The sequence below is a fragment of the Oncorhynchus kisutch genome, linkage group LG4 (genome assembly GCF_002021735.2).
Source record: "Oncorhynchus kisutch isolate 150728-3 linkage group LG4, Okis_V2, whole genome shotgun sequence".
Classification (NCBI taxonomy): domain Eukaryota; kingdom Metazoa; phylum Chordata; class Actinopteri; order Salmoniformes; family Salmonidae; genus Oncorhynchus; species Oncorhynchus kisutch.
Window position 1 is genome coordinate 57,529,775 of NC_034177.2, and position 21,967 is coordinate 57,551,741.

Below are 21,967 nucleotides of genomic sequence, written 5' to 3' on the forward strand. Positions count from 1 at the left end.
AAATGTTCTGTCCAAAAATGATGCAGAAAAATGTATCCATGGTTTTGTCACTTCTAGGTTAGACTACTGCAATGCTCTACTTTCCGGCTACCCGGATAAAGCACTAAATAAACTTCAGTTAGTGCTAAATACGGCTGCTAGAATCCTGACTAGAACCAAACAATTTGATCATATTACTCCAGTGCTAGCCTCCCTACAGTGACTTCCTGTCAAGGCAAGGGCTGATTTCAAGGTTTTACTGCTAACCTACAAAGCATTACATGGGCTTGCTCCTACCTATCTCTCTGATTTGGTCCTGCCGTACATACCTACACGTACGCTACGGTCACAAGACTAAGGCCTCCTAATTGTCCCTAGAATTTCTAAGCAAACAGCTGGAGGCAGGGCTTTCTCCTATAGAGCTCCATTTTATGGAATGGTCTGCCTACCCATGTGAGAGACGCAAACTCGGTCTCAACCTGTAAGTCTTTACTGAAGACTCATATGATTGAGTGTAGTCTGGCCCAGGAGTGTGAAGGTGAACGGAAAGGCTCTGGAGCAACGAACCGCCCTTGCTGTCTCTGCCTGGCCGGTTCCTCTCTTTCCACTGGGATTCTCTGCATCTAACCCTATTACAGGGGCTGAGTCACTGGCTTACTAGGGCTCTTTCATACCATCCCTAGGAGGGGTGCGTCACTTGAGTGGGTTGAGTCACTGATGTGATCTTCCTGCCTGGGTTTGGCGCCCCCCCTTGGGTTGTGCCGTGGTGGAGATCTTTGTGGGCTATACTCGGCCTTGTCTCAGGATGGTAAGTTGGTGGTTGAAGATATCCCTCTAGTGGTGTGGGGGCTGTGCTTTGGCAAAGTGGGTGGGGTTATATCCTTCCTGTTTGGCCCTGTCCGGGGGTGTCCTCGGATGGGGCCACTGTCTCCTGACCCCTCCTGTCTCAGCCTCCAGTATTTATGCTGCTGTAGTTTGTGTCGTGGGGCTAGGGTCAGTTTGTTATATCTGGAGTACTTCTCCTGTCCTATTCGGTGTCCTGTGTGAATTTAAGTATGCTCTCTCTAATTCTCTCTTTCTCTCTCTCGGAGGACCTGAGCCTTAGGACCATGCCTCAGGACTACCTGACATGATGACTCCTTTCTGTCCCCAGTCCAACTGGCCGTGCTGCTGCTCCAGTTTCAACTGTTCCGCCTGTGATTATTATTATTTGACCATGCTGGTCATTTATGAACATTTGAACATCTTGGCCATGTTCTGTTATAATCTCCACCCGGCACAGCCAGAAAAGGACTGGCCACCCCACATACCTAGAGAGGAACCAGGCTTTCTTCCTAGATTTGGCCTTTCTAGGGAGTTTTTCCTAGCCACCGTGCTTCTACACCTGCATTGTTTAGGGTTTTAGGCTGGGTTTCTGTACAGCACTTTGAGATATCAGCTGATGTACAAAGGGCTATATAAATACATTTGATTTGATTTTGACTTCTGAAAACTAAATAAGATATCAAAATGTGATGCTTATCCTATGCCCGGTGTAGATGAGCTGACTGACCGCTTTGGCAGCGACTAGTATATCAGCACCCTGGATCTTACTAAGGGGTACTGGCAGGTTCCCGTGGCTCAAAAAAGGGGGGAGAAGACTGCCTTTGCCACACATACAGTGCTGTCCCATTACACGGTTTTACCCTTCGGCCTGCATGGAGCTTCGCCTACTTTTCAGAGGCTAACGGCTAGGGTCCTGAGACCCCACAGTGAGTACTCAGCAGCATATTTGGACAATGTGATAGGGCTGTACACAAAGTGGGAATCTCACCTGAAGCAGCTCAACGCTGTCTTGGAGGTACTTCGCAGAGCAGGTCCAACCGCCAATGCAAAAACATGCAGGCTGGGACTTGAGTAAGGAGAGTACCTGGCATCACCATCGGGAGGGGCAAAGTCAAACTGCTAGAGAAGAAAGCTCAAGCCATCCGACAGTGGCCACAGCCACAAACCAAGTCGCAGGTAAAAACCTTAGGCTAACCAGCATTCCTATCAAACTATGCAACTGTAGCTGGTCCTTTCACAGACCTGACCATAAAAGCCCCAGCCCAGCCTGGTCAGGTCAGGTGGACTGACAAAGCGGAAGAAGCCTTCCAGAAACCAAAGGAGGCCCTGTGTTCCAGACTGGTCTTGGTGATGCCGGACTTTGGGGGAGAGAAGGTGGTCCAGACTGATGTCTCAGACAAATGGGTGGGCGCAGGCTTGTCCCGATAAATATGCAGGGAGGAGCATACCATCCTATATAATCAGCCGGAAGCTGTATCCACGAGACCAAATACTCAGTGGAGAAAGAGTGCCTAGGGGTGCTGTGGGCATTGAAGAAGTTAAAGTACCTCCTGGGACGACACTCACGCTGGTCACGGACCATGCTCCTCTGGTCTGGATGTCCAGGAACAAGGAGACCAACAATAGTGTCCAGGTGGTTTCTCTCACGTCCACAGATCTGGGTCGAAATACGGGAATGCAGACGCACTGTCCCGCTGGAACGCTGTGTGGACGACAACCACCCTACCCAGAAAGGGTAGGTGTGTGAGATGGCCACTATATTCCTTCTCGTTGGCTACATCAGCTGGCCAGGAGAGGGGGTGGCCTGAAAGGGTAAGATACACACACCTGAAAATAATTCACTTGGAAGTTGGGTGGCTGGCTTTGGCGAGATCTGCTTGTGTCCCTGGAGCAGCAAGAGCTGAAACGCTGAGCCCTCTAATGCTGAAAGGGATATCAGACCAAAACGGGACAAGAACTTACCGGCCGTTAATTGGCTGTAGACCTGACCCCAGTAAGGAGAAGTCTGTTAGATAAATGTTTTATTTTGTTTGATATGCCGGTAAACAGCTTAGCTGTCCGGTAGCAGAGGGACCAGAAAAACACGTAGAAAGGCTCAAAGGAAGAGCTAGGTTTGAATGAATAAAAGTCCTGGGTAGTTTCCCTAGAGAAAAGGTCCACCTTGGTCTGAGCTTGTGCTACTTCACACTAGTGGGCCAGCCCGGCACCCCTGCCCGCTACAATATTAAAATCACTCATGGCAATCATTCAGTCAAGTGCCACTAGAATAGAGAGAGACCGAGAATAACAAGCGTATTCATCTAATTATCTAAACAGCTGCATCCTGAACGCATGACAGAATGCCAGTTCTGAGGCATGTCTGTCTGAGCAGCTGTCATGTGGTTTCTTTACCAGCCATGTTGGAAAAATCTTGCATTCACTATAATGTCATCAGTACTTATTCTTCAGATATTTTTTCATTCATAGTCATCTCAAGACCAGTGGGGGAAAAAACCTGAACCATTTGATTCCTTTTCAAAATTCAGTTACGTTTTATGAACTAATGACACGACCCAGAAGAGATTTTAAATTCTATATTGTCAGCGTTCTTCAAGAACCCTAGGGGGAAAATCACACATCCATATGCATTTAAACATTTTCTTAGTCAGGCAACCTCTTCAAAGACCTTAAAATAAATAGCAGGGTGAGGGTTGTGGTCCCAGAGGAGATTAATCTGGAACGGGTCCTGCTGAGTTAAGCAGCAGTCATTGCGTGGGCTTCAGTGACTGACTAAGGAGAAAGTCTGGTGCATTCAATGACATTCAGTGACAGCGTTGCAGATACACATTTAATGAATCAACCTGACAATGGCCAATTCTATATGACAAAATGCAGTTCTATCTGAATGTTTTGTAACATTGCAACCTTCTAAAACAGACTCACGAATACAGCCAGGGTCATTTTCAATATGCATTAAACAGAAGACAAAGAAAGGACTGAAAAGGGAAGCGACAACCTAGACTTGTCCAATAAGAAACATCTATTTTTTGTTGCAAAACACTTTGCATGCCCTAGTTAACATGACCCAGGGGGATTCATTCCAACCACTGGATCAATGAGGCCCTGACCAATCACTTTCCAGGAAGGCCATGCAGGTCATTTCCCCTTCCCGGTAAAGACGTGATGCCTGCATTAATCTCACACCATAACCTGTGTGTGTGTGTGTGTGTGTGTATATATATATATACAGTTGAAGTCAGAAGTTTACTTACACCTAGGTTGGAGTCATTGAAACTAGTTTGGTTAGGACATCTACTTGGTGCATGACAAGTAATTTTTCCAACAATTGTTTAGACAGATTATTTCACTTAATTCACTGTATCAAAATTCCAGTGAGTCAGAAGTTTACATACACTAAGTTGAATGTGCCTTTAAACAGCTTGGCAAATTCTAGAAAATTATGTCATGGCTTTAGAAGCTTCTGTTAGGCTTATTGACATAATTTGAGTTATGGATGTATTTCAAGGCCTACCTTCAAACTCAGTGCCTCTTTGCTTGGCATCATGGGAAAATAAATCAGCAAAGAACAACCAAAAAAATTCTGTCTTTCTGTCTTCTAGAGATGAAAGTACTTTGGTTTGAAAAGTGAAAATCAATTCCAGAACAGCAAAGGACCTTGTGAAGATGCTGGAGGAAACAGGTACAAAAGTATCTATATCCACGGTAAAACAAGTCCTATATCAACATAACCTGATAGACCACTCAGCAAAGAAGAAACCACTGCTCCAAAACCTCCATAAAAAAGGCAGACTACAGTTTGCAACTGCACATGGGGACAAAGATTGTACTTTTTGGAAAAATGTCCTCTGGTCTGAAGAAACAAAAATAGAACTGTTGTTTTTGGCCATAATGACCATCGTTATGTTTGGAGGACAAAGGGGGAGGCTTGCAAGCCGAAGAACACCATCCCACCCATGAAGCACCGGGTGGCAGCGTCATGTTGTGGGGGTGCTTTGCTGCAGGAGGGCCTGGTGCACTTCACAAAATGGATGGCTTCATGAGGGAGGATAATTATGTGGATATATTGAAGCAACATCAAGACATCAGTTAAGTTAAAGCTTGGTGCAAATGGGTCTTCCAAATGGACAATGACCCCAAGCATACTTTCAAAGTTGTGATAAAATGGCTTAAGAACAACAAAGTCAAGGTATTGGAGTGGCCATCACAAAGCCCTGACCTCAATCCTATAGAAAATGTGTGGGCAGAACTGAAAAAGCGTGTGCGAGCGAGGAAGCCTACAAAACTGTCTCGGTTACACCAGCTCTGTCAGGAGGAATGTTGCACGCCCAATTTTTCAGTTTTTGATTTGTTAAAAACGTTTGAAATATCCAATAAATGTCGTTCCACTTCATGATTGTGTCCCACTTGTTGTTGATTCTTCACCAAAAAATACAGTTTTATATCTTTATGTTTGAAGCCTGAAATGTGGCAAAAGGTCGCAAAGTTCAAGGGGGCCGAATACTTTCGCAAGGCACACACACACACACACAGTCAAAAGTTTCAAACCTACTCATTCAAGGGTTTTTCTTTATTTGTACTATTTTCAACATTGTAGAATAATAGTGAAGACATCAAAACTATGAAATAACACAGACTCATGTAGTAGCCAAAAAGTGTTAACAAATCAAAATATATTTTAGATTCTTCAAAGTAGCCACTCTTTGCCTTGATGGCAGCCTTGCACACTCTTGGCCTTCTCTCACACAGCTTCACCTGGAATGCTTTTCCAAAACATGCTGAGCACTAGTAGGCTGCTTTTCCTTCACTATGCGGTCCAACTCAACCCAAACCCATCTCAATTGGGTTGGGGTTGGGTGATTGTGGAGGCCAGGTCATCTGATGCAAAACTCCATCACTCTCCTTCTTGGCCAAATAGCCCTTACACAGCCTGGAGGTGTGTTTTGGGTCATTGTCCTAATGAAAAACAAATGATAGTGGGACTAAGCGCAAATCAGAATGATGTAGTAGCCATGCTGGTTAAGTGGGCCTATAATTCAAAATAACTTAGTGTTGCCAGCAAAGCACTCCCACACCATCACACCTCCTCTTCCATGCTTCACGGTGGGAACCACAAGTGGAGATGATCCGTTCATCTACTCTGCGTCTCACGAAGACAGCGTTTGGAACCAAAAATATCTAAATTTTCACCGGTCTAGTGTCCATTGCTCGTGTTTCTTGGCCAAACAAGTCTCTTCTTATTGGTGTCCTTTAGTCGTGGTTTCTTTGCAGCAATTCAACCATAAAGGCCACACAGTCTCCTATGAACAGCTGATGTTGAGATGTCTTACTTTATTTGGGCTGCAATTTCTGAGGCTGGTAACTAATATCCTTTGCAGCAGAGGTAACTCTGGGTCTTCCTTTCCTGTAGCGGTCCTCATGAGAGCCAGTTTCATCATAGCGCTTGATGGTTTGTAAGTGCACTTGAAGAAACCTTCAAAGTTCTTAATTTTCCGCATTAACTGACCTTCATGTCTTAAAGTAATGATGCTCATTTCTCTTTGCTTATTTGAGCTATTCTTGCCATAATATGGACTTGGTCTTTTACCAAGGAGGGCTATCTTCTGTATACCACCCCTACCTTGTCACAACACAATTGATAGGCTCAAACGCATTAATTTCCACAAATTAACTTAAGGCACACTTGTTAATTGAAATGCATTCCAGGTGACTACGTCATGAAGCTACGTCAAGAGTCTGCAAAGCTGTCATCAAGGGTGGCTACTTTGAAGAATCTCAAATATTTGTTTAACACTTTTTTGATTACTACATGATCCCATAGTTTATGTCTACTATTATTCTACAATATAAAAATAAAGAAACTCTTGAATGAGTAGGTTTGTCCAAACTTTTGACTGGTATTGTACGTGCATACGTGAATCCACACATTTGTTAACTCACAGTGGGTGAGATGTCCTCATCGTACTTCTTGAGCTGGTTCATGAACTCCAGGTGCTTCTTCTCCTCCTCCAGCTGTGCCACGCTCTGTTCACTCTTCTGCAGCTTCTGCTGTGTGTTGGCCAGCTCGTCCCTCAGCCACTGGTTCTCCTGGCACAGCCGACGCACCTGGGCTCGCAGCTTCTGCTTTTCAGACTCCACCGCGTTTAAGTGGTTGGACAGGGCCATCATCACCTGAGGAGAAGGGGGAGGAGGTTATCAAACCACTGCACATCAGTAGCTGTCCATGGTTCTCTTCAGTCCGCTTTCATCCTAGTTCTCCCTGGTTCCTCAGATGGAGAAATAGCATTAGAGGTAAGAGAACAAGGCAATTGCAGAGAGAGCCTTGTGAATGACAGAGACCCTAACAGACAACAGACAGCTGTGTTAATGGTGAATCATGACTGATTTCCTAAGCTTGGTCTAATATACTGTAGATTAAGTTGCTTTGTAATGCGTAAGTACCCTCAGAAGTTAAAGCAGCAACCAACTTGAGTCATTTGCAGAGAACCTTATCCCAGATCTGTTATACTGTCTACCTCTAGCCAATGGTAATTTTAACACCAAATAAATTTTGCAAGACAGCATTAAATAGATATGAGACCAAACTACTCAGCTCCTCCCTCAGGCTTTACATACCTGTGCTTCTCCAAGGCCCAGCTCGATCATCTCCACAGACTTGCGCAGAAGGCTGGACTTCTCGTGCACCAGGTTAGCCTCATCTTTCTTCAGGCACTTGATGGTCTCCAGCAGGCTGTGCAGGATGGAGTTGTGCTCATTCTTCAGTGCCTCCAGGCCCTGGATCACCAGCTTGGTGTTGGAGATTATCTCCTCCTGGGACAGCTTCTCTAGCTTCTCTTCCCTTGGGTACACCATCGTGGACATCGTCTAGTCTACCGTAGGGGGGACCTGGGGGAGAGGAAGGGGGAAACAGGAGGACAAGGGTGGGTTGATGTCTTGGAAGAGAGGAGATATATATATATATATATATAACTTGGTTGGAAGACTCCCCGGAATCTGAAGTTTTGCAAGGTAGATGGGCCCACTCAATGTCAGGTGAAAAGAAATGTCAATTAAATAAAACTATGCATCCCAATTATTGCAGGGCATATTAGAAGAGCAGAGTTCATTTACGCAGAGCCTATTTAGCCGGGCGTACAATACATAATTATGGCCTCGATTTAGCTGCAATACGCTTGTAGTGTGAGATGTGCAGCTGCAAGTTTTGAGAACTGTGATGAGCAATAACCAATGAGCACGCCAGAGATGAAGTTATCGCATCAACCAGAATGTGTAGACTCTTGAACAGGAGCGATGACTACTACTAGTATGATTTCGTACTTGCCTTTAACCAAAGCGTCAAATCGTTACATCTCTGAAGTTCAAACAATCTAAAATCACTGTTTTCGCGAGACAGCGTGGTATCGAGATGAAGAATCTTGTATTAAGTGACCCGTCTGTACAACATTGTTTAAGGTGCGCATCACTACATTGGCAGGACAAAAAAACGACAGGAAAGACTGTTGTTTAAATTGAGTCTCAGTGATGTTAGGATTTTGAAAGTGGGGTTGTGTACGCCCCGCCCCGTATAAGCCTAACAGTCCCTATCCACAGAGAGACGGGAGAGGGTTTGACTGGATTGAAGTTCCAGAGCCAAAGTACAGCACCTCCTTCACTTTCCATGCTATGCATGTCCAAGTTTTAAAGCCTCAACCTCTGGCCTCAATTACAACGGATTCAATCTTCACACTACTGATCAGTGCGCACTGTCTCAGCAGTCAGTGTCAGTCAGGTATGACAGGAGTGGAGCTGGGTACTGTCAAATCTATACTGTACAAAAATATAAAAACTCAACACTAAGTGTTCTTCCCATGTTTCATGAGCTGAAATAAAAAGAGCCTGTTATTGTTCCTTACGAACAAAAAGCTTCTCTCTCAACTTCTTTGTACAAAATTGTTTACATCCCTGTTAGTGAGCATTTCTCCTTTGCCAAGATAATCCATCCACCTGACAAGTGTAGCATATCAAGAATCTGACAAACAGCATGATTACACAGGTGCACCTTGTGCTGGGGGTAATAGGACAATAAAATGTGCAGCTGTGTCACACAACACAATACCACAGATGTATCAAGTTGAGGGAGCACGTAATTGGCATGCTGACTGCAGGACTGTCCACTAGAGCTGTTGACAGATCATTTTATGTGAATTTCTCTACCATAAGCTGCGTCCATTGTACCATAAGCCACATCCAGCCACCTGGACAGCTGATGAAAATGAGGGTTTGCACAACCGAAGACTTTCTGCACAAACTATCAGAAACCGTCTCAGGGAAGCTCATCTGCATGCTCGTTGTCCTCACCAAGGTCTTGACCTGACTGTAGTTCGGCATCGTAACCGTCTTCAGTGGGCAAATGCTCAGCGTCGACGGCCACTGGCGCGCTGGAGAAGTGAGCTCGTCACGGATTAATCCCGGTTTCAACTGTACCTGTGCAGATGGCGTGTGTGGGGGCGAGCGGTTTACTGATGTCACTGTTGTGAACAGAGTGTCCCATGGTGGCAGTGGGGTTATGGTACGGGGCAGGCATCAGCTATGTACAACGAACAAAATTGCATTTTATCAATGTCAATTTGAACGGACAAGAGATCCCGTAACAAGATCCGCCGCCATCCCCTCATGTTTCAGCATGATAATGCACGGCCCCATGTTGCAAAGATCTGTACACAATTCCTGGAAGCTGAAAATATCCCAGTTCTTTCATGGCCTGCATACTCAGACATGTCACCCATTGAGCATGTTTGGGATGCTCTGGATTGACACGTACAACAGCATGTTCCAGTTCCCGCCAATATCCAGCAACTTCTCACAGTCACTGAAGAGTGGGAGAACATTACACAGGCCACAATCGACAGCCTGATCAAACCTATGCGAATGAGATGTGTTGCGCTGCATGAGGCAAATGGTCACACCAGATACTGACTGGTTCTCTTTTAAAGCTATCTGTGACCAACCGATGCATATCTGTATTCCCAGTCATGTGAAATCCATAGATTAAGGCCTTTACTCCGGTCAATTTACTTCAATTGACCGATTTCCTTATACGAACTGTAACTCTGTAAAACATTTGAAATTGTTGCATTGATATTTTTGTTTAATGTAGATGAAAAAAAACATGAACACAAAACATCCATCTACATCTCAGTGAACCCGCCCTTCACAGTGACAGGCAGGCACGATGTCATCTCTCTGCTCCAGTCATGACACAGTAAGCGTAAGACTGCGGATGCGTGACTGACAAATTAACAGATTTTCTGGACATACAAGAGATGAAAAGATTCAGAGACTTCATCAGTGAGATGGGTCATTACTTGTATGCTGTTAAAATTATGCCATGACTAACAAATGTACTAGGATTAGGCTAGGCTACTAACTGCCCAAAGTGAGTCACTACTGCAGCCTTAATGAGTACCCTATGAAAGACATTACTCACTGTTCTGTGTGGCCTTGATAGAAGAATGTTAGACCCAGCCTTATCACAGATAACTACAACGGCAAAACAATTAAGAAAATTGTATGCAAAAACAGACGAGACAAAAATGGTTTACAAACTGTAGGCCTGTAGGCTGTAACACTGGCCTTGTTTACTTCTCAGCTGCTCTTATTCCTATCATTTGTATAGACTTCATGTACACTACAGTATGTGGAAGGTGAACTTGTCTATAGACCTGCTTTCCATGATGAACAGCCGTGGGGGAGAATGGGATAGGCAAATTCTAGTGGATAGGCTGGCAGGCGGGAATGCTTTGGGCCAATCCCAATAACACCAGGTTCAGAGCAGGACAGGGCTGCAGTTGGCCGGCTGTGGACTGAGGGCACACAGATTAGAGGTTGACCAATTAAAATCGGCATGGCTGATTAATTAGGGCCGATATCAAGTTATAACAATCGGTAATCTGCCTTTTTGGACGCCGATTACATTGCAATCCACGAGGAGACTGCGTGGCAGGGTGACCACCTGTTACACGAGTGCAGCATCAAAAGGACCTTGTGGATGCAAGGAGCCAAGGTAAATTGCTAGCTAGCGTTAAACTTATAAAAAACAATCACTAATTAACTACACATGGTTGATGATATTACTAGGTTAACAAGCTTGTCCTGCATTGCATATAATTAAAGCGGTGCCTGTTAATTTATCACCGAATCACAGTCAACTTCAACTTTGCCAAAAAGGTGATGATTTAACAAAAGCGTATTTGCGAAACAAAAAGCACAATCGTTGCACAAATGTACCTAACCATAAACATCACTGCCTTTCTTAAAATCAATACACAAGTATATTTCTTTAAACCTGCATATTTAGTTAAAATAAATGTTAGCAGGCAATATTTACTAGAGAAATTGTCACTGCTCGTGTTCAGTGCAAGCAGAGTCAGGGTATATGCAGTAGTTTTGGCCTCCTAACAAAGACCGTATTTTACATAATTATGACATGACATTGAAGGTTGTGCAAACTAACAGCAATATTTAGACATAAGGTTGCCACCCGTTCGATAAAATACGGAACGGTTCCGTATTTCACTAAAAGAATAAACATTTTGTTTTTCAAAATGATAGTTTAAAGGATTTTTAACCATATTAATGACCAAAAGCTCGTATTGCTGTGTGTTTATTATCATTAAGTCTATGATTTGATATTTGATAGAGCTTTCTGACTGAGCGGTGGTAGGCAGCAGCAGGCTTGTAAGCATTCATTCAAACAGCACTTTACTGCACTTGCCAGCAGCTCTTAGCAATGCTTGAGGCACAGCGCTGTTTATGACTTCAAGCCTATGAACTCCCGAGATTAGGCTGGCAATACTGAGGTTCCTATGAGAACATCCAATAGTGAAAGGTATATGTACAAGTGGTATAGGGAAATAGTCGACATGTCATAATTCCTATAATAACTACAACCTAAAACACCTTAACTGGAAATACTGAAGACTCGTGTTAAAAAAGGAACCACTGGCTTTTATATGTTCTCATGTTCTGAGCAAGGAATTTAAACATTAGCTTATTTTTTCCTCTCTTTTTTTTTTTTTTCACGGCACATATTGCACTTTTACTTTCTTCTCCAGCACTGTGTTTTTGCATTATTTAAACCAACTTGAACAGGTTTCATTATTTATTTGAGACTAAATTGATGTATTATAATAAGTTAGAATAAAAGTGGTCATTGTTCATTCAGTATTGTTGTAATTGTTATTACTATAAATAAATAAATAAAATAAATATATATATATATATATATACACTTTTTTTTTAAAGATTTGTATTTTTTAAATATTTTTTATCGTCCGATTACATCGGTAACGGCTTTTTTTTGGTCCTCCAATAAAATCGGTATCAGCGTTGAAAAATCATAAATCCGTCAACCTCTAACACAGATGGAGCCTTATGGAGGGTATCCGTCTAGTGCCAGGCTGTGGACTTCAGTGACAGGCTCAGGAAGGCCTCCCCCTGCCTGACTGAATGACTGGCTGACTCGGTCATGGATAGTGGACACAGTGTGGACGGCATGAATCATGAGCAGTTGGAGGAATGGATGGTCAGGTCACTTAAAATGACAGATACAGTTGAAGTCGGAAGTTTACGTACACCTTAACCAAATACATTTAAACTCAGTTTTTCACAATTCCTGACATTTAATCCTAATTTAAATCCCCTGTTTTAGGTCAGTTAGGATCACCACTTTATTTTAAGAATGTGAAATGTCAGAATAATTGTAGAGAGAATTACAGCTTTTATTTATTTCATCACATCCCAGTGGGTCAGAAGTTTACATACACACACGCCTTTAAATTGTTTCACTTGGGTCAAATGTTTTGGGAAGCATTCCACAAGCTTCCACAATAAGTTGGGTGAATTTTGGCCCATTCCTCCTGACAGAGCTGGTACAACTGAGTCAGGTCTGTAGGCCTCCTTGCATACACAAGCTTTTTCAGTTCTGCCCACAAATGTTCTATAGGATTGAGGTCAGGGCTTTGTGATGGCCACTCCAATACCTTGACTTTGTTGTCCTGAAGCCATTTTGCCACAACTTTGGAAGTATGCTTGGGGTCATTGTCTATTTGGAGGATTAATTTGCGACCAAGCTTTAACTTCCTGACTGATGTCTTGAGATGTTGCTTCAATATATTCACAATTTTCATCCCTCATGATGCCATCTATTTTGTGAAGTGCACCAGTCCCTAATGCAGCAAAGCACCCCCACAACATGATGCTGCCATCCCCGTTCTTCACGGTTGGGATGGTGTTCTTGGGGTTGCAAGCATCCCCCTTTTCCTCCAAACATAAATGGTCATTATGGCCAAACAGTTCTATTTTTGTTTCATCAGACCAGAGGACATTTCTCCAAAAAGTATGATCTTTGTCCCCATGTGCAGTAGCAAACCATAGTCTGGCTTTTTTATGGAGTTTAAGGAGCAGTGGCTTCTTCCTTGCTGAGCAGCCTCTCAAGTTATGTTAATATAGGACTCATTTTACAGTGGATATAGATACTTTTGTACCCGTTCCCTCCAGCATCTTCACATGGTCCTTTGCTGTTGTTCTGGGATTGATTTGCACTTTTGCGCACTAAAATACGCTCATCTCTAAGAGACGGAACGCGTCTCCTTCCTGAGTGCTATGACAGCTGTGTGGTCCCAAGGTGTTTATACTTGCGTACTATTGTTTGCACAGATGAACGTGGTACCTTCAGGCGTTTGGAAATTGCTCCCAAGGATGAACCAGACTTGTGAAGGTCTACAAGTTTTTGTTGTTGTCTTGGTTGATTTCTTTTGATTTTCCCATGATGTCAAGCAAAGAGGCACCGAGTTTGAAGGTAGGCCTTGAAATACATCCACAGGTACACATCCAATTGACTCAAATTATGTAATTTAGCCTATCCGAAGCTTCTAAAGCCATGACATAATTTTCTGGAATTTGCCAAGCTGTTTAAGCCTACACTAGGTGCCAGTCATAAGACTGTGCTATATTAAAGAAGATTTTGGTAGTGAGGCTTTAAGGTGTTTCATGTATGAAAGTCTTTAAGAGAGAGGTCACTGTTCCTGCAACATTGTTTTGATCACATTCACACTTTCTTATGGTTTAAACATATTGCAGATAGTTGTTGTAGAGCTAACCGATCTGTCAAAAGTGCCTGAAGTCCCCAGTACAGAAAGGAGCAGAGTATGACCTTAGAAAATGTCACAGTCCACATGTCAGTAGCCCTGTTCTGACATTTTACCTTTGTCGGGTGTCCAATCAAACATCTTTTGACCAATGGGTAAAATAATGTTTGTGTAGATAGTCATCTAAGAAAACCAGTGACCCAATCTCATGTTTCTATCATAATCTGTTTTAAAAAGGGACAAAAAAAACACAAAAATAGTGTGTGTATATATATATATATATATATATATATATATATATATATATAAAAAATCTTGGCAAAAAAAGAAATGTCCCTTTGTCAGGTCCCTGTCTTTAAGATAATGTGTAAAAATCTAAATAACGTCACTGTAAAGGGTTAATGCAGTTAAATTGCAAAGAGAGGACACGGTCTAGACATACACTACATGACCAAAAGTATGTGGTCACCTGCTTGTCAAACATCTCATTCCAAAATCATGGGCATTAATATGGCGTTGGTCCCCCTTTGCTGCTATTCCAGCCTCCACTCTTCTCAGAAGAGTTTCCACTAGATGTTGGAACATTGCTGCGGGAACTTGCTTCCATTCAGCTACAAGAGCATTAGTGAAGTCGGGCACTGATGTTGGGCGAGTAGGCCTGGGTCGCAGTCAGCGTTCCAATTCATCCCAAAGGTGTTCGATGCGGTTGAAGTCAGGGCTCTGTGCTGGACTTTATACACCTGTCAGCAACAGTTGTGACTGAAATAGCCGAATCCCCTAATTTGAAGGGGTGTCCACATACTTATGTGTACATAGTGTATCTCAGGAGGGCCGGGCCATGAATGAACAGGAAACGTTTTTTTAAAGTCTCAAAATGAAGCCAGACAAGATTAAACATGTTTTTAGGAGTGCTAGAATTGCCTACAAAATGTACAGAAATAGCGTGGTGGCTTACATCAAGGTGTGTTTACTTTTCAAGACAAGAAACCTGCAAAACCTGCTTCTTTGCAACTACAGGCTAATCCTGTAGGCTAATGAAATGCCAGGTGACTCCAGCAGTAGCATAGCCAGAACCTCTGACTTCTACACACAAGAGAAACATTTGCAGTTTTATAGCTAATCTCATGCAATTCTACGCATTTTGCCATGAAGCTGAGAGGAAATAGTGCTGTTTTAAAGCTAATTAAAGTTCAATTGTAGGTGTGTGTTGACAGTGATAAAGGCAATGGATTATGAGAAGTTTTGTTTGCTAAGTGAACAAATTAAGTAGGCAGTGGCATGGTGCATACAGCCAAAGAAGCACAGTAACATATGCCTTAATGCAGTCATATTTGTGGTTTATTGCGGGTGTGGCTTTTAGCTTATTTTTGGCCACCCATCCCATGAGAGTGAATGTCATTCAAGTTCATCTGAATGTCATTTCAGTGCACTGCTATGAATTCTGATGGTGTTTGCATGTTTAGGTAAAAATAAAATGTGACAAGTAGAGCATAAAAAATAACTTTTTGTTGTTGTGATTGGGTGGGCCTGACTCCCCAGTGGGTGGGCTGGACTCCAGTAGTTTGACTTCTTATCGAAGGTTAAAACGTCAGGGGCAGAGAAGGATGTGGTTGTGTGCGAACAATAACTTTGCATAGGCTAGTATTCTATAGGCCTTATCTTGCTTTACAAACAAAATGACTGTATAATTCCCCTTGCCTAGGCTATATGACAAATTTCTACCTGAACAGAAAATGACAGTCAAACTAAGCCAGGAGGAGCCAAACGATTAGGGTAGATTTTGAAAATCAACTGCTAACACACACACACGCACGCGCGCGTGCAAACAAACTTGAATCCAGTGAACGGAGGAGAAGGGAGATTTAGAGAAACACTGGATAGAGTGAGAGAATATTACAAGCCTCTCACCAAGGTTGCACTGAAAGGGGAAAAAAAGGGATTACAAACATGAAACAGCAGTGCCACAGAAGCTAAGGCTATGTTTCTGGTTGATGTGGTGCTCAAAGCTTCCCAAGCTAATATTTCTATGCTATTTGAGCTCAAACGAGGAAACGCATTCACAAATCAGGCTGTTGGGGCTAATAAAGTCTCACTGTGAGACTTCCACTGCTATGGATGAAAGGATACAAGTCTCAGAGGCTCACAGCAGTGACAGACTAACCAGGGTCTCAGACAACAACAAAAAAGGCGTGAGCTATTGTTTCAAGCGGTAAGGCATCACTGTGCAACAGTGTAAGAACAAACCCCCTTGAGGTATGATTACTCTAGCAAGGACTTCTAGCTACTCCAGTAAATGGCTATCAAGAGCTGTGAAAGCTCAAACAGAATTCTTACTGGTATGTAAGGACTCGTCTAGAATCCAACCATTTAAAATGCAAAATAACCAACAAAGAAAAGGAGTTTGGGAGGCAAGTTGAAGTTTGTCATGAGTATTTCCCAGGAGGCAGAACTGAGCGATTTCTGTTAGATCGGCCAGTTGCAAAGTAAAAATTGCCTATACTATAAAAATGTATGAAAACATGATAATTTAAGGTTAGGGTTAGGCATAGCACTGTGGTTAAGGTTACGTTTAAAATCAGATGTTATGACTTTGTGGCTGTACCAGCTCGTGACCACTGCAGTGCTGCCTCCCCTACTGGAGTCATCCCAATAAATGCCAACCTGCGTTAGGGAAGGGGGTAAGTTGCTTTGTAGGGTAAGCATTAGACAATCACGTATCAGAATACATTTCTAGGCCTAGGCTATATTCTTTCCAAACAAGTGTTTTTTGGGAGTTTTATTTTTTTTGTTTACAATGTGACCTAGTCATTACCATTGATTACCAGGTACTAAGGTGGTGTAATAGATACAAGCAAGTAGCGTTCATTACCTTTTTCCATAACAGCACCAGAGGGTCTCCAGTGATTATGGTAAAGTAGGCTCTAGTGCAGGGCTCTCCACCCTGTTCCTGGAGAGCTGCCCTCCTGTAGGCGTGCCCTGGGGTTGGAGTGCCCTGTTCTAAGCGCAATTTTGGGGGGTGGGGGGGGTCTCCATCACCCAGGGTGACACGAAAGACTTGTGTAGAGCAGAATCAACAACCTCTGCATAATCAAAACAGTTGCTTTGTGAGGTGTTACCTGCGTCCATGTGCAGTTAGCCATTATATATAAAATGACACCCTCAAGTCAGAGCAGGTCTATAATCCCCTATCAGGGTGTAAAGGAATTCCATTGTAGGTTTATCTGAGGCAATGAGGTTTGCACAGTACAGAAGCTACTACAATAGTCTGCGGGCATGCTTAGACATGCTGACACCTATTAGCAAAAACACTGGCTATCACGCGCCACTCCTAATGAGAAAGCGATGCTCGTTAGTTACACCACACTGCAGGTCCCTGCATGATAGCCTACTCCTGCCCATATGTAGCGAAAGACTTGCTAGTTCTGTTAATAAGCAGATGGGATAAGAAAAGTGGGAGATGGTGGCCCACGTGCTAATGATGATGATATCCAAGCAGTTCAAGCAAAGTAGCTACATTGTAGAAGAAAGGTTAGATGAATCAAGTCCTACGTAATTATCCTGATGCTTACATCTAACCTACGAACAAACTTTACCGATTTTTTACCTAGGTCTAATCTAAATCACACAGAAGAAAATCAGTGAGTATAATTTTCATCAGAACATTCTTCAGGCAAAATACTTGGCTAAATGACATGTTGTCAGTATTTTTCTAGACATGACACTAACCAGACATATGGTTATCAAAACATCTCCCCAGTGTTTTCAGTTAACTTGACATGGACGACATAGAAAGGCCCACATCTAAACATTCCAGCAGAAAAATAACCAGACGCAGAGAAAACCATTTAAAACGCTGAGAAAATGTGTTTCATAAGAAACCTCATCCCAAAATTTCCTGGTCCATGATTGATTCCTAAACACCGGCACTAAACACAATCTATTAAGTCCCTGTACCGTTAATATGTACCGACGTTGAAATAAAGCTAACTCAGTGGATCAGAAAACCAACCTCCGTTTCGGGAACAGATGATCAGATCCTCATCGCTCGACACAATGACAGGCTGTTGAAATAATGACTCCGTCACCAGCAATAGACCCCGAGCACAGTCACCGTAGCAACAGCATCACAGAAAGACGAAGGTTAATCCAAACAGAAAGAGACTGAGTGAGGCTCCTTTGGATGAGGGAAGAGAATCACTGAATGGATGGAAACAGCTAGGTAGGGCAGGGATAGAAAGGAAGGAGTGTGTGTCTGTGGTGGAGAGGATGGGAGAGCTCTGTGCCTGCAGGACTGTGACCTTCCCACTGACTGAGAACAGCAAACCTCAGCATGTGGTGACGGAGGAGGCATCAGAGTGTGGAGCCCCACCCTCACAGAGGAGCAGGTCAGGTGGGGGTAGGGGGAGGGGAGAGGGAGCTGTCCTGATCAAGAGAGCAGACACTGCCTCTGCTCTGCAGCCACCACCATGCACAAAACACTAGCAATATTGGGAATCTGCACGCACAGGTTTGGGCACGTTTGCCAGTTCACATTCACATACCATTATCCAGGTGGAGTAAGGTCATGCAGACATAACGCAGGCTATTTAACAAAAACAGACATTCAGACCACAAAGAACACACAAACACATTGCCTAGGCTACAGTAGGCGAACTACAATTGTTTCTTCAATCACAGTATTTTCAATATAAAGCTATTGGCAGTGCTATTTTGGTTATTATAGTTTGACATTCTGCATCAATAATATGGGCAACATTTTGTTATTGATAATGAAAGAAGTGGGAATGTTGTTCCCTTGTCATATAATTGCTACATTTAATATAAATATAGCATTAAAAGTAATTCCCCAGATATTGTTTTTTTGGGCTATTGGCTGCACAGATCAAGGTCACTGGCTTATATGGAGTCTCGCTGCAGAATTCTGTGGTAGCCGTTCTGCTTAATTTTTTCCTTGAATTCTAAATAAATCACTGACAGTGTCACCAGCAAAGCACCCCCACCTCCATGCTCCATAGTGGGAACCACACATGCAGAGATCATCCGTTCACCTACTCCGCGTCTCACAAAGGCACAGTGGTTGGAAGCAAAAAACGCACATTTGAACTCATCAGACCAAAGGACAGATTTCACCGGTCTAATGTCCATTGCTCATGTTTCTTGGTCCAAGCAAGTCTCTTCATCTTATTGATGTCCTTTAGTAGTGGTTTCTTCGCAGAAATTAGACCATGAAGGCCTGATTCACCGAGTCTGCTTTGCTTTATCTTGGCCAGGTCACAGTTACAAATGAGAACTTGTTCTCAACTAGCCTACCTGGTTAAATTAAGGTGAAACCCCCCCCCCCCCCCCCCCCCCCCCAAAAAAAACTGTTGATGTTGAGATGTGTATGTTGAACTCTGAAGCATTTATTTGGGCTCCAATCTGAGGTGCAGTTAATTGTCCATTTCTGAGGCTGGTAAACCTAATGAACTTGTCCTCCGCAGCAGAGGTAACTCTGGGTCTTCCTTTCCTGTGGCGGTCCTCTCATCATAGCGCTTGTTGGTTTTTGTGACTGCACTTGAAAAAACTTAACATTTTCCAGAATGACTGACCTTCATGTCTTAAAGGAATGAACTGTCGTTTCTATTCACTTATTTGAGCTGTTCATGCTATAATCCGGACTTGGTCTTTTACCAAATAGGACTATTTTACCACAACTGATTGGCTCAAACACATTAAGAAGGAAAGAAATTCCACAAATTAACAAGGCACACCTGTTAATTGAAATGCATTCCTCACCTCATGAAGCTGGTTGAGAAAATGCCAAGAGTGTGCAAAGCTGTCCAGGCAAACAGTGGCTATTTGAAGTAGAGGTCGACGGATTATGATTTTTCAACGCCGATACCGATTATTGGAGGACCAAAAAAGCCGATACCGATTAATCGGCCAATTAATTTGATTTGTAATAATGAAAACGCTTACTTTAACTTAATATAACATCAATAAAATCAATTTAGCCTCAAATAAGTAACGAAACATGTTCAATTTGGTTTAAATAATGCAAATACAAAGTGTTGGAGAAGAAAGTAAAAGTGCAATATTTGCCATGTAAGAAAGCTAACGTTAAAGTTCCTTGCTCAGAACATGAGAACATATGAATGCTGGTGGTTCCTTTTAACATGAAACTTCAATATTCCCAGGTAAGAAGTTTTAGGTTGTAGTTATTATAGGAATTATACGACTATTTCTCTCTATACCATTTGTATTTCATTAACCTTTGACTATTGGATGTTCTTATAGGCACTTTAGTATTGCCAGTGTAACAGTATAGCTTCCGTCCCTCTCCTCGCTCCTCCCTGGGCTCGAACCAGGAACACAACGACAACAGCCACCCTCGAAGCAGCGTTACCCATGCAGAGCAAGCGGAAAAACCACTCCAAGGCACAGAGCGAGTGAGTGACGTTTGAAACGCTATTAGCGCGTGCTAACTAGCCAGCCATTTCACCTCAGTTACACCAGCCTAATCTCGGGAGTTGATATGCTTGAAGTCATAAACAGCGCAATGCTTGACGCACAACGAAGAGCTGCTGGCAAAACACACGAAAGTGCTGTTTGAATGAATGTTTACACGCCTGCTTCTGCCTACCACCGCTCAGTCAGATACTTAGATACTTGTATGCTCAGTCAGATTATACAGCATGACACGCTAGATAATATCTAGGAATATCATCAACCATGTGTAGTTAACTAGTGATTATGATTGATTGATCGTTTTTTATAAGTTAAGTTTAATGTTAGCTAGCAACTTACCTTGGCTTACTACATTTGCGTAACAGGCAGTCTCCTTGGAGTGCAACAAGAGGCAGGTCGTTATATTGCGTTGTAGTGAAAATCTGTCGTTCTGCCCCTGAACGAGGCAGTTAACTCACCGTTCCTAGGCCGTCATTGAAAATAAGAATGTGTTCTTAACTGACTTGCCTAGTTAAATAATGGCGTAAAAAATCAAATAATAATTAGGCAAAATCAGTGTCCAAAAATACCAATTTCCGATTGTTATGAAAACTTGAAATCGTCCCTAATTAATCGGCCATTCCGATTAATCGGTCAACCTCTAATTTGAAGAATATCGAATAGATTTGTGATTTGTTTAACACTTTTTAGGGTTACTACATGAGTCCATGTGTTATTCCATAGTTTTGATGTCTTCACTATTATTCTACAATGTAGAAAAATAGTAAAAATAAAGAAACTCTGGAATGAGTAGGCGTGACCAAACTTTTGACTGGTACCGTATATTACGGACCAACATTACTTATTCTAATACTTTATGAATTTGTTATATTTATTTACCTTACGATTTTGGATTATGTGTGTATTGCTAGGTATTACTGCACTGTTGGAGCTAGAAACATAAGCACATAAGCAAAAATAACTAATAAACTTTTAGTTGATAGTGAGAGTCTGGGTGCAGGTTGACGTCTGTCTTGAATCCTGCCCTGGAGGCAGAACTGAGCGATTTCCACCAGATGGGCCGGCTACAAAGTAAAAAATGGGCTATATCGTAAAAATGTATGAAAACTAAAAATGTGCTTTTCAGTCTTAATTTAAGGTGAGGCATTAGGGTTAGCAGTGTGGTTAAGGTTAGGTTTCAAATCTTATTTTATGATTTTGTGGCTGGTTGACTCCGGCTAGTGGCCACTTCGCAAAGCTGCCTCCAGGGCAAGATTATTGACAATACATGTCACCCTGCTGTTTGGGTGTGGTACGCTTTAGCCTGACATCTCAGCTTTGAACTAACTCACCACCCATGGTATAGCCAAAACATCAATAGGCTATGAGATTAATCTTAAAATTACCATTTGTTAAAACAATAAAAAGAGAGAACAATAGCACTGCAAAAACAAGCCAGTTTGACTGAAACCAAGACCTCTGTACCATCTCTCCAGAGAATCATTTCCTGTCCACTTGCTCTGACTGCTGAACACCAGTAGATAATTCAATCTTCCTGTTTACTGCACACACACACACACACACACATCTCTTCCTCCCCAGTGGTACCAGAC

At 42.7% G+C, this 21,967-nt stretch overlaps 1 protein-coding gene across 19 annotated transcripts in view; it reads right to left on the reverse strand.

The window, feature by feature from the left end:
* klc1b (kinesin light chain 1b) overlaps positions 1-21,967 on the reverse strand; it is a 53,830-nt gene that overhangs the window by 29,075 nt on the left and 2,788 nt on the right. For 15 of the 19 annotated variants that reach the window (XR_004209798.1, XR_004209796.1, XR_004209797.1 and 12 more), the window contains 2 exons: positions 7,417-7,686; positions 6,742-6,972 (listed from right to left, as the gene is read on the reverse strand). Coding sequence is in view for 12 of the 19 variants with exons in the window: in XM_020481363.2 (XP_020336952.1) it covers positions 6,742-6,972; positions 7,417-7,662 (477 nt within the window). In the remaining 7 variants the exon portion in view is untranslated. Of the gene's footprint in view, positions 1-6,741; positions 6,973-7,416; positions 7,687-17,937; positions 18,256-21,967 lie in introns of those variants that run through there. The other 4 variants (XM_031823271.1, XM_020481359.2, XR_004209800.1 and 1 more) reach the window with 3 other exon arrangements.